The 13,069-nt window shown below is 53.6% G+C and overlaps 1 protein-coding gene across 5 annotated transcripts in view; it reads right to left on the minus strand.

Moving 5' to 3' along the window:
- Positions 1-719: 719 nt before the first annotated feature.
- The window catches only part of Slc43a2 (solute carrier family 43 member 2), a 46,057-nt gene continuing 33,707 nt past the window's right edge, over positions 720-13,069 (minus strand). For 4 of the 5 annotated variants that reach the window (XM_052756081.1, XM_052756080.1, XM_052756077.1 and 1 more), the window contains exons 8-15: positions 12,790-12,992; positions 12,269-12,415; positions 9,297-9,308; positions 8,603-8,741; positions 7,271-7,400; positions 3,885-3,958; positions 2,611-2,734; positions 720-2,183 (exon numbers count right to left, since the gene is read on the minus strand). In XM_052756081.1, the coding sequence (XP_052612041.1) occupies positions 2,022-2,183; positions 2,611-2,734; positions 3,885-3,958; positions 7,271-7,400; positions 8,603-8,741; positions 9,297-9,308; positions 12,269-12,415; positions 12,790-12,992 (991 nt within the window). In that variant the 3' untranslated portion in view covers positions 720-2,021. The remainder of the gene's footprint in view (positions 2,184-2,610; positions 2,735-3,884; positions 3,959-7,270; positions 7,401-8,602; positions 8,742-9,296; positions 9,309-12,268; positions 12,416-12,789; positions 12,993-13,069) is intronic. The other variant, XM_052756082.1, reaches the window with a different exon arrangement.

Here is a 13,069-nt window from a genome sequence, read left to right on the forward strand (position 1 = left end):
AACATGGGGGGAAGAGCTGTTGGGTTCCCTAAACCTGAATACTCAACACCTGACCAGCGCTCTGATAGTGTTTCTGGAAAATGCCAACTCAGTTCTTTTGGGAAACAGAGCCTAAGGCCTTGTCCATGCTAAGAGTGAGCTCTACCATTGAACCATGGGAAGCCACAGCGAAGGGCTTCCAACAGCTCATTGTCGTGGGGGTATCATTTGAACAGATTGGAGCTAAGATTTCAGTTCGCTATTAGCACAGAGCCTGGGCTTGGCCTGGGGGCCCCTTGGCCGGTGTCCGCCCTCACCCCATCCTAACTAAAGTTATTCAGCCTATGGTTCTCCTGGTCACCACATAACAACCCCTGGGGTTATGAGTTGACAGGAAACAGTAGAGGTGAAGGCTTCCGGGTCAGCCTGTCTAGTTGGAACTGAGAGCAGAGGGACAGCCCACACTTCTCCACAGTCCCATCTCCCTGGACATGTCACTCAGGACAGAGCACCCGGGTGCAACGGGGCTTATCATTAGCAGACCATCTACAGTCTCACTGTGTAGCCCTGGAACTCTCCATAGACCAGGCTGGCCTCAAACTCTCTGGCGGCTTCAGCCTTCCAAGTGCTGGGATTAAAGCACGTGCCAATACATCTGGCCTTTTTCTTCCTGGAGGACTCTCTTGTCCTGCCTTTTCCCTCTCAATCTTACAACAGGCACATAAAGCGGTCAACTGATGTGAGGGTCATCCATTACCAACAGGAAAATGGATTTATTGCTTCATAAAAAGAATCCTGATAAAACTTAAGAGAAAACCATAGCCTTAAAAACTAATCCACCCCTCTTGTCACCCCAAGAGGTCTCAGACAGGATCTCTAGGGGCTGTCAACGTAAGTGGGTTATTGAGCCAGGCAGGCCAGCTCGGCTCCTCCCACAAACAGCTCCTGTGCCCTGGTAAGAGTCTGCCAGCAGGGGGCAGTGTGACCACACGGCTACACACAAGGTCCCCATCATGAAGCAAGGCAGACTCTCCCATCTTGAATCTGCCTCAGGCCTGGCTGGCTTCTGGTCTGGTCCTTTCTCGCAAAAGCAGGCCCTGGGGCTCCCCTCCTAGCATATGTGAACATGTATACACACACAAACACACACACACACCCCTGATTACCCGCCAGCCCTCTTCCCCACTTAGGCCTGACTGACTCTCCATGCCCCTCAGCCTCGGCCTTATTTCCACCCCAGAAAACAGCTGTGTGTGGGTGGAAGGGTGCCTTTGTGATGTCCCCTCGGTTCCCTTCAGGATGCAGGCGGGAACAAGGGTGGCAGTGGAGATGTACTTCCCCCACTCTGAGGAACAAGCCTTGCCCATGGCTCCTGAGGCTTTGTGTAACTGTTCTGTCCTCCATCCCTCCCCCCAGTCTGCGGCAGAGGGGCTTCTCCACAGGCCTTCAAGGAAAGGGCAGGCCAGGGACTAGTCATGGGGGGCGCGGGGGGAGCATTGGGATTACAAAGGGTTAGCACCAACAACAGGAAGCGGGTCCTTCCTTCCTCAGGCAGCCACAGACCGGCCTAGGGAGGTAAGGGGCCAGGAGAGGGAGTGCAGACGGTGCGGCCTTTGTCCTCAGGTAGGCGTGGTCGGTGGGCATGCAGCGCAGGGACAGGTAGTGTGGGGAGAGGATGGCAGACCCCTCTGCTTTGGCAAGAGGCAGACTCCAGATCAGTGAGGGAGAGCCTGCTTGCTAGGGGCTCCCCTTGGCTCCAGGTACAGGCCCCATGGAGATCCAAGACCCCAGAGTCCCTGGGGTGACCGCTAGGCCAGGCCAGCCTCGTGTCTGGCAGTGGGAGGCTCATCTGTCTTGGACCCTGTCCTGTCCCTCCACATCAGCGCTCCACTGGCAGGGCCAAGGCTTGCTGAGGAAGTACGGGCTCCAGTGCGGTGAAGGGCAGGATCCAGGGAGCACACAGGATCCTCTGGGGCGGGGAGATGGCAGCGGTCAGTCACTGAAGCACAGGCAGGAGGCCGCAGCTCAGAGGTGGGTGGGCACTAGACGAACGCCTCCCGGTTGGACGAGCCATTGACCTTCAGGTACAGTTTGCTGTCCTCCCTCCGCTGCTGAAGCTGCCTCTCCAGCTGGCGCCGGTAGCAGATCAGGTAAAGTGGCAGGCAGAAGCCTAGCATGCTCATGACGAGCAGACCCACGTTCACCTGGGAGGGCGGGAAGGGGGCTGGCATAAGGAGCTGTCTTCACCACGGGGCAGCGCCCTCCCACACGCACAGGTGAGAAAAGAGTTTAAAATAAACAGGAAGGTTCCAGAGGTCCCGGGGCGTCAGCCCACATTCCAGCAGCATCTAAATTCCCCGTTCCCCACCACAGGCCACTCGGCAGCCTTCAGAGACTGGGCCGGGCTTGGGACGACTCACAATATCTGCACTAGAATGCTGGTCTTTGCAGGGAAAGCCTGGGATCCACCCCAGAATCAGGTCTAGAGAGGCCATTTTTCTCCTGCCTGGCCACTGTCCCCACAAGGGGCCCCTTTGGACTGGATTCTGTCCAAAGCTCCCAAACTACCTCTTATCCTTGGGCCTCCCCTTTCCCAGGAGCTGAATGGAGAGACACCCCGACTCTTCTTACCCACAGAGGGTCTCCTCCGAGAGGACCCATCATGGCCAGAAACAGCGGCTGCTGCAGGAGAGCAAAGAGCGCGCTGACCAGAGACTGGAGTCCTGTGAGGCTACCAAACTGTGTGGAGGGGTACCTGTTGGGGCAATGAGACCAGTCACAGCCAGTGCCATTCACAGGCTTCCCAAATCCCTCACTGGCCTGGCTCGGGTATGCTGGTAACCGGGGCTGCACCATCGGTGCCTGTGGGAAGAGGCAGGACCAGCCTCAGGATGGCTGGGTGCCGGCCTGCCGAAGCTTCAGACTCTGGAGAAAAGCCTCTCCCATACTCAGACGTGCCCTCAGCCTGGGGGTGTAGGCTGAGCGGAGTGGAAAGCATGGTGCCAGCGGAGTTTGAGGCTTGGGAACCATTCCCAGGAAGCAGGTCGGAGGCTGAGCCTGGCTCTGCTGTACCCCCCTCCAAAGGCATTGCACAATCACGGAAACCCAGCATCACAGCTCTTGCCCGACTCCCTCACACCCTGCCAGGGCAGCCACAACTTCCTCCAAGCCTGGGGCAGGGGGATAAGGCGAGGGACAGGCGGACCTGGAATAATCCCTGTAAGATGTTGCTCAAGGGAGGGAGGAGTCCTGGGCTTAATCTCGGGGAACACAAGGCTCTGCTGCCCCCCGAGGTATGAGGCAGCCCTGGGCAAGTACGAGCGGCATTCAGTGGATGATAGGACTTGGGTGTCAATTTGTGGGCCAAGCCCTGGGCAAAAGGAGGAACAGCTGTGTGGCTTCTTGGAAAAGATGTAGATGTCACTGCAGGCAGGGTTCAAGGAGATTGTGGCCGGCAAATGGGCCCTTTGAAGCCCTGGGTGAGGACAGCCCAGTGCTTCTGGGACCAGTTATCCATGTCACTGCCCCTACTGAGGACTATTTACACTTCAGTATTTAGCTTCCGGCAGCTAGAACCCAACCCTGTCCCGGTGAGCAGCCAGGGACAATGCCAGGACTTGGCTGACCAGCAACCCCGAGGCCCTAAGGCACTGACCCCAGCTGAGAGACTGACTTCGTGTTAAATGCCATGGCTTGTGGGCACCCGACTGTCTGCCTACGGACTCACCTGCTGCCAGTACGTATGGTGGCCTTTACTGACACAGACAGCAGAAACCCTAGTACTTGTCCCTGATACAAGATGAAACATGCCAGAAGGGTAGGACAGGCCAGCTTCAGGGTCTCCACGCCACCAGCAGTTCCCTCGGGTCAGGGCCACCACACCACCCAGAGCTTCCAGGACTTACACAGCAGCATACAGGCCCCCTACTGCAGAGTGGATGAATCCTCGCACAATTGTGTGCAGGACGAAGGAGAAGATCTGAGGGAGGGAAGCAGGAAGAGCGTGAGCAGGAGACCCTCAGGACCCCCCCTGTCCTTTTTCCCCCTGGCTCCCGGGGACTTAGGCACAGGAACTAGCGCCACCTGGAGTTGGCTGCTACCAGCTCTCCAGTGCAGGGTGCTTTTTTGGGGGGGGCGGGTGTTGGTTTTTGAGATGAGGTCTCACTGTGTATCCCTGGCTGGCCTAGGACTCTCCATGTAAACCAGGCTGGTCTGGAACTAACAAAGATATGCTTGCCACTGCCTCCACCGTGGTGGGATTAAAGTCATGCACCACCACAATGCCTGGCCCTTGATAAAACTAACATTAAAAAAAAATTAGTCACAGTCTGATAACCATAGGCCTGTGCACACACACACACACACACCATGTGGGTGCTGGGAACCAAACCCAGGCCCCGTACAAGAGCAACCAGCGCTCTAACCACTGAACCATCTCTCCAGCTCCTCATTTTTGTAATTAAAAAAAAAAATATTACTAGAGAGACGGTTCAGCAGTCGAGAACACTGCCTGCTCTTCCAGAGGACCTGGTTCAATTCCCAATGCCTACATGGTGGCTCACAACTGTCTGCAACTCTAGTTCCAGGGGACCTGATGCCTTCTGGCCACTGTAGGCAGCAGGCGCTGTACTTGGTACACAGACTTACACATGTAGGCAAAACGCCCAGACACACACACACAAAAATGTTAAACTTTTCTCTTTAAAAAATGACATCTTTTTATTTTCGGTGCGCAAGTGTCACGGTGCGTGTGTGGAGGTCAGAGGGCAGCTTTCAGGGGCGGATTCTCTCCTGCCATGTGGGTCCCAGGGTCAAAACCCTCAGGCTTGGCAGCCAAAGTCTTTCACAACTAAGCCACCTTGATGACCCTTTTAAATTATATAAACTGACAACTAAGAAACTGGCTGGGGGGGGGGGGCTGAAGAGATGGCTCAGCAGCTAAGAGCACTGGCTGCTCTTCCAGAGGACCTGGGTTCAATTCCCAGCACCCACATGGCAGTTCATATCTGTCTGTAACTTCAGTTCCAGAGGATCCGACATCCTCACACAGACATACATGCAAGCAAAACACAATAATCATTACATTTTTTTTAAATTTCAAAAAAAAAAAAAAATGAAAAGAAACTAGCCAGACATGGTGGCGCACACCTTTGATCCCAGCACTCAGGAGGCACAGGCAGGCAGATCTTTGAGTTTGAGGCTAGCCTGGTCTACAAAAAGAGTTCCAGGACTGCCAAGGCTATTATTACACAGAGAAACCCTGTCTCAAAAAACCAATACATAATATAAAAATAAGAAACTAAATTGACTGTCTTAAAACAAAGACGACTGGCCGGTGGTGGCGCACGCCTTTAATCCTAGCACTCGGGAGGCAGAGCCAGGCGGATCTTTGTGAGTTCGAGGCCAGCCTGGTCTACAGAGTGAGTTCCAGGACAGGCACCAAAACTACACAGAGAAACCTTGTCTCAAAACAAAACAAGAACAAAAAACAAAGGCAATGAATGATCAGAGTTTATCAATTGCTAATTCTTTCACCAGAATGACTACTATTTGTTTTGAAGGTATCTTCCATATATTGTATATTATCAGCCATGGTGAGAGCATGCATGATGGCTTAAGATCCCCTTACCCAACCCTAAGAATCTATATTTGAGGATTTTCCCAGAGGTCTCCCTGCCTGGTGATACAGGTCCTACTGGCAAGTGGCTGTCTTTCTCTGCCTCGTAAATCTCTGTCACAGGTTTTGAAAGGCCTCTTCCTGTAGCAACCTCTGAGAAGGCCTTGTTAGTTAATGATCCCTGAGAGGCACTAGCCTGCCACCATAGAGCCAGCCCTGTGTCGGTCCTTTGTTTCATTAGGACACATCCGTGCCATTGTGCAGCTAGGACCTGCTGCTGGGACTGGGGATGGAGGGGCCAGGGCTACTCCTGGCAGGCTCGAAAGGTCATGCAGATGCGGATTTACACAGCCCTGTCTCTTCCTTGGCATGCATTGCTGCCTTTACACAACTGGCCTTCAATGAGAACTGAACTAAACAAAAAGTGGACAACTGCCTGCAACTGAGCATCGTCCCTCAACTGGACAAGATGATCGTGACAGGGATCTGTCAGTGCGCCGCGGCGCCGCCCCCCACCCCCCCCCCCAAACTGGGTGCGAGTCTCCCAGGGCTTACTCTGGTCTGCACACCCAGTGCCAGCATGTATGTGTGACAGTACTTGTGGGTGTGCACACCATAGCTCAACACCTGGCATCTTGTAAACAAAGAGCCTCTTTATTCCCTCCAGGAGCTGGCGTGAGACATATCTGCACTTGGGTTACACCCACTGGGAAGCAATGTTATCAGGTGCATCCCCCCTTCACCTTGTAAACTTGGGCCCCAATGGACAGGTAGAAACGTCTTCACAGACCAAAGGGTGGGGCTAGGCAGGTGCAAAGTCTACTTGGCTTACAAACTCTAGCAAGTTAGGCTTCAGAACTCAGAAGTCTTGTGCAAGGCGAACACGATGGTGTGTTCTTATAATCCCAGCACTTGAAGGGCCAAGGTAGGAGAATCAAGTCTGAGGCCAGCCTGGGCTACACAGAAAGACTCTGTCTCAAAAGACACAAGAAATTTTGTACAGCCAGGTGGTGGTGGTGCACACCTTTAATCCCAGCACTCGGGAGGCTGAGCCAGGCGGATCTCTGTGAGTTCAAGGCCAGCCTGGACTACTGAGAAAGATACAGGACAGGCTCCAAAGCTACACAGAGAAACCCCATCTCAAAAACAAAAACAAAAACAAAAAAACCCTGCCAGAAAAAGAAATCTTGTACAAAGGAAGTAAGCCTTTGACCCTTGACACTCAGCCAGGACCCGGGTCATTCTGTGTTCTCTCTAGGATAACAGTCATGTGGACACTGTTGTCTCTGCTTCTAAGAAGGCTGGGATTACAAGCGTGTGCCACCACACTCAGCCTTGGCCAAATCTCTTGAGCTATCAGATTTCCAGCGTCTGAGAAAATGCAAAACCGCACAGTTCCAGGAAACAGACGGTGGTGGTGCCCATGGCGTGCAAGGCACCCAAGGACAGAGAAGAACAACGTGCCTTCCTGGAGAAGAGTCCTACGAAAGGAAACTGGTCTTCGCGGCTCACCCTCCTCTTCAGCCCAGAGTTGGGGAGTGGAGGAGGCCAAGCCGACCTCCAGCAAATACTGGCAGCTGGCCGAACTGAATGAATGAAGTCACATGCACGTTTTAGCCTCTACACATCCCTCATCTGTGTCCCATCCCCTACATGGTCTCTCTCCAGACCTACCTGTAGAGGCAGATTAGGAATGAGGCAGGTCACCCCAAAGCCCACGAGCAGCACATTCGTAAAGGCAAAGGCCCGCATGGCATTTGTGACTTTCTGGACCTGCCTGTCTCGTTTCTGCTTCTTCTCACCTCTGTGGAGAAAGAGCACACGGGACTTGGGGTGGGGGTGAGGCTCCCTGGGGGAAGATGGCCCCCCCAAAAGCCAGATCTCAGGGATCCCAGGATGTGGACCGATGCACGTTCCATGGGCCACGCGACCACACCTTAGACCGGCACTGGGGACACTCTCCAGTCCATGATGTAGCCCTCTCACCCTCTCAGCTGAGCACGGGCTGATTCAGTGGAGGCTCTCACAGCCCAGAAGACGTCACCCCGCAACCCTGCTCAGTGAGCTCAGCTGATGGCAGGGAGGGGGAGGAGCAGAGTGTGCCGCAGCGAGGGTGCAGCCAAGCCTCGCTGCACCTGTATCTTGCAGGAAGCTGGTAACAGGCCAGATAATAAGCCAAATGAGGGAGCGAGTTGGTTTCCCCTTGGGGGGCAGGATGGGGTGAGGGAAATAAGTACACAGCAGATGGAACCAGGGTGGCAGATAGCCTTCTGGCTCGAGGGCCTAACCTAGATAACAGCCTCTGTAATTATTTCCCTGTGGATTAACTCTTACCGATTCCAGCCATGCCACCCACACTGAAACCCCCATGGATGATCACAAGAATGAACGGCAAATGTTCAGAGGAGGGCAGCAATTCCCAGGCCTACCACTTTCTAACTATACCACCTCTGTAAGAAGACTTGAGCACCGAGCCCTTGCCCTCTTCATCTGTAAAATGGGTACAACACTAACACATGTTGCATCATGGTACTGAAGCTGAAGTGAGCCATTGTGTGTTAAGTGCTTGGCATTGGGCCTGATACAATAAATAACAGCCTATCACATGCTGGGAGTTGTAGAAGAGAGCACTTAACTCACCCTCTGATCTTAGAGCCCAGCCCTTCCATAAAGCAGGCCTCCAGAGCCTTGGTTAATCTTTAGAATCAACACATCATTAGCACACTTGTTTGGAACAGCTTACAATGCAAGTAAGTAGAGTGAACCCCAGCAGCAAGGGACTTCAGAATGGTTCCTTGTGCGGCTTGTGCCAAGCTGGGGTCCTGGGTTCCCCTCTCCTTTCGTCTACCTCAGTAGCTCCCACACTTCATCACGTCAGAGAGTTTCCATGGAGGTGGGGACAGTGGGTGCTGGGCTCGCCAGGGTCCTGAGCGCACCTCTCGCCCCTCCTGTCCTAACACGCAGTATGACCCGGTTGTCTTTCTGTGGGCTGTGGTGCCTACGTACTGAGTGCTGTCTTTCTCCTCGGGCTCCTCGGAAGTATCTTCACACTCTTTGAGCCTCCAGTCCATGATGTAGCCGATGACAGGGGCTGTCAGCAGACAGAGCAGCTGGAGCGCGCCAAAGATGGAGGTGTAGAGGGCAACTGGGAAGGAAGAGGGCATGTCATGGGAGCTCCCACATCCCCGAGGAACAGCTTGAGTGGCATCTGCAGGCTCTCAGAGGTCTGACTTGGAGCCCCCTGGTCACAGTGGGCTGAGGGAATCTACAGACCTTCTGAAATCAAAGCTAGAACAAAGGCCCATTTCCCTGTAACAGCTAATGAAACCCAGTATGTCACAACGACAACCCCCTCCCCCACACCACAATTTCAGGAAGTCATTCTAACTTGGAAACCACAAAATCATCAGTGCCCATGACCGGGCTTTATATGTGACCGACCACCATTTTCTGTCTCCAGAAATGGACCAGGAAGGCACCGTTCTCAGGGACTCTGACGGCAGGGCTTCCCATCTTCAAAGAGACTTAAAATTGTCGGGGGTGGGGGACGAAAAAATAGTTGACCACTAAATGTTCCATCCTCACCCCGCCAGTTTAGTCAAGAGGGACGTTTGGAATTTGAAAATGGACGCCCCTGGGCTGATCAGAGAGGAGCTGCAAGGGGTATCGCAAGGTTCCCCGAAACAGTCTCCTTGCTTACCGGTCGCCATCACTTCATCGAGAAAGCAATGGTAGAAAAACAGAAAGGAGAGGTCAGTGGTACAAGCACAAAAAGACAGGAGATGGGCTAGACCAGGCTAGACCAAGGCGCGGCAGTGCACACTCCCCTTCCCAGGAGACCCCCTAGAGCACCCAGTGAAGGCCTTGCCCACTCCAGCTCCAGAGATGGATTGAGAGAGCCCAGCCCAGCTGACATCCTCCTGGCTGCTGGTTACTCATCACTGGCAGGCTGGTGAGTCAGGCCTGTAGCCCTGGCTAGGCACCCTGACGGGGAAGTGGCGTGCTGAAGACAGAAGGTCTGGCAGAATCAGCTCTACCATGTGGTGCTGTGGGAACGCCGCTCTGTCACTGTTACCTCCTGCTGCACTCAGAGAGAAGGAAAGGTCAAAGGAGCCCTGCCAGCTGCACAGTCATCTGACACCACACTTCTCCCTAGACAGCCAGGCTTCTCCCCTCACTGGCTCCCTGACCCTAGGGCAGCCCTTCCGAGCAGAGCCAGGCCTGTGCATGCTGGCTGCCAGAGACTGGGGGGAAACAGAGCTCCTGTCTGCTAGCCTCTCCACTTCCTCTCCCAATTCCCTCTGCTTCTGGAAGCTGTTTCTGTTTTTTTTTTGTTTGTTTGTTTGTTTTTAAATTTTTTTAAGGATTTATTTATTTATATGTATACAATGTTCTGCATGCATGTATGCCTGCAGGCCAGAAGAGGGCGCCAGATCTCATTACAGATGGTTGTGAGCCACCATGTGGTAGCTGGGAATTGAACTCAGGACCTCTGGAAGAACAGCCAGTGCTTTTAACCGCTGAGCCATCTCGCCAGCCCTGTTTCTGTTTTTTTAAAAAGTCTCATTGTACAGCCAAACTGACCTCAAAATCATAATCTTCCTGCCTCAGCCTGCCTAGTACCTGAGATTACAGGAGTGAATCAGGATGTCCATCTTTTGTTTGTTTTTCTAACACAGTTTGTGTAGCCTCGGCTGTCTTAGAACTCACTCTGTAGACCAGGCTGGCCTCGAACTCAGAGATTCACCTGCCTCTGTCTCCCGAGTTCAAGGATTAAAAGTGTGGGCGGCCACCACCTGGCATTGGATGTCTACCTTAAAATTGACCTTTTTTTTTTTTTGAAGTCAAGGTCTCACTGTGGAGATCTGGCTAGTCTGGAACTCACTGTGTATATTGGGCTAGTGAGCTGACCTTGAACTCACTGAGATTGACCTGCCTTCATCTCCTAAATGCTGGGATTAAAGGACTGTGCCACCATATCTAGCAAAATCAAAAAGAAGAAAATTAGGGCCAGTGAAATGTCTTAACAGCTAAGGTGCTTGTCACACAAGCCTCACACCCGAGTTGTCTCTGAAATCCACCGGGGGGAGGGGGGAGCAGTGGGTGCTCCTCAAAGTTGTGCTTTGAGATCCACAAGTGCAACCAGAGTCTTTACCTGCTAATCTGGTCCCAGCCAAAGACTTTTATTTAAGTGAAATACCAAAGATTAAGCTGGTGTGATGGTAATTCCAATACTTGGCTGAGACAGGAGAATCCCTATACAGTGAGACCAACCTGGTTTACTAAGCAAGTTCCATGCCAGCCTAGGCTACCACATCTCAGAAAAACAAAAATGTTTTACCACATAGGGTGGTCCACTATGTGGCAGTCACAGGTACAGAGGCTGAAGTAGTTGGGTGGCTTGAGAGTCTAGGCAAAGCAGCAAGCAAGACCCACCCAGGTATACTCTCTTTAACCCAGGCAGGCCTCCAATTTGCTACGTGACCTCGGATGACTCTGAATGTCTGATCTTCATGCTTCTACCTTTGGAGCGCTGGGGTTATAGGCATTCACCACCATATCATTTATGTGGTGCTAGAATGGACCCTGGGCTTCATTCATGCTAAGAAAGCACCAGCAAGCGAGCCACATTTCCAGTTCAAGACCCCACATCTTAAAACAAACCAACCAACCAGAAAGATTCCAGGGGTATAGAGTCCGGAAATTACCACTGGACTGAACAAAGCTAAAGGTCTTTTTCTCCTGTAAGGACCCTGAGGCCACTACTGTGCCCCATCATGATTTCTGCTTGTTATAGTCAGTGTCTTTCCACTTTCTCTCTCTGCTGGGGAGCCAGTAGGTGCCTGGAGCTTTTCTCTCTGTGAAAGCAGGCCTTCCTGTCCCTGTGGAAAACTGGTATTTGGCTCCTTGCAAGGACTGCGTTATCTTTCCCTCGGTAAAAACAAGTTAGCCAACGGAAGAAAGCGGCAGGCTGGCGAGGCCGTCAGCAGAGAGGATTTGCCCCGTGTGTTTGTCCTGCTTGCTCAGGATGACTAAAGCTGAGTCAGCCAGGCCCCGGGGAAGTACTGACTTTCTCTGCGAAGCAAAGCCCCTCGTCAGCTGAAGACCTGCTGCTGTTTTCCTGTGGGTTATCAGTTCTGTTTCCCAGAGTGAACAAGCCTCAACTGGATTACTCGTCCCTGGGAAGCCTCTGTTTTCCCTGGTTCCCAGGGCAGGACACTGGTCCTAGAACGGGCCTCCCCTGACCCAGAGTCCTCTGCCAGGATAAAGGTCCTTCCCTAGCCCCCAGGTTGTCCAAGCGCCAAGCCAGTCCCTTCAGATCAGGGATGTGACTGGGCTGGGCTGGGCTGCTGTCTTCTGCTCTGGGCAGTGTTTTTGGTACAGACACAGCCCTCAGCCCTCCCCACTGGCACTGGAAACATACACCCCACACCCTAAACACATGAGCTATTTCAGTCCTCCTCCTTAGCCTGGAAACCCTGGTGGGGACATGAAAGGAGAGTCGGTCTGTCTGATGACACAACCCTGACAAGCCAAGAGGGCCCTAGACACTGCCATTTCACAGCTCCACCGACCTCGCTCAACTGAGTACCTTCAGTTGGTGGGGCTGGTGGGCTTCACTTAGCACTGCCATACCCTGAGGGGGTGCATCAAGGCCCAGGCGACACTCACCTGTCTTCTGGTCACCGCTGACCAAGAACTCAAGGATGCTGTTCATGGCCCCCATGTAGAAGATGAGCCGCAGCTGCGTGACGCACATGGTGACCAGGCTGAGCAGCAAGATGGGGCTGAACACGCTGTGCATGAACGAGGGGGCAGCTGTAGGAAGAAGACACGGGGCTCAAGGCCAGGAAACGTGGCCCATCCAGGGCCTGGGGCAGGGAAGAAGGCCCCATGTGCAGGCTGTGCTGGAGGTGCGGATGATAAACCTCATAGTGAGGTTCACGGTGTTGATGCTCATCAGCAGATTCCCTAAGCTCAGTGGCGTGTGTCTGTAAAACAGGACAGGTGGTGCCTCTGCCCCTTTCGAGACAGAACAGGAATTCTGCGAGAGGACACCCAGAGAGCCTCAGCCAATGATTCCCAACCGAGGGGGCCCTGGGCTCCCCCCTCCCCCCGGCAGTAAATGAGGATGCCCCCCTCTCACAGGTCTCTTGGGCCAACCTGGAAGGCGAGAGCCGGGCATCGGGTACCTGTGGCGTCGGGCTGGCACTTCACCTCCAGGTCGACAGTGGACAGGCACAGCTTGTGGCCCTCCTGCAGCGCAGCCTGTTCCTTGGCACTCCTCATGGAGCTGCCCACGCTCAGGCGGCGCCCCACCGTGGTCACCTGCTTGTAGAACTGCTTCCCTGTGATCTTGTGGTCGAAGCCCAGCCAGCTGAACTTGATCTTCACCCTAGAGGCCACAGGAAGGGGGTCTGCTGGTGCCGCCACCCGGAGACCCTGGCGAGCAGGCGCAAGGGCAAGGCAGAG

Source organism: Peromyscus californicus, unplaced genomic scaffold, assembly GCF_007827085.1.
Source record: "Peromyscus californicus insignis strain IS unplaced genomic scaffold, ASM782708v3 Scaffold_3__1_contigs__length_106647218, whole genome shotgun sequence".
In the NCBI taxonomy this organism is placed as follows: domain Eukaryota; kingdom Metazoa; phylum Chordata; class Mammalia; order Rodentia; family Cricetidae; genus Peromyscus; species Peromyscus californicus.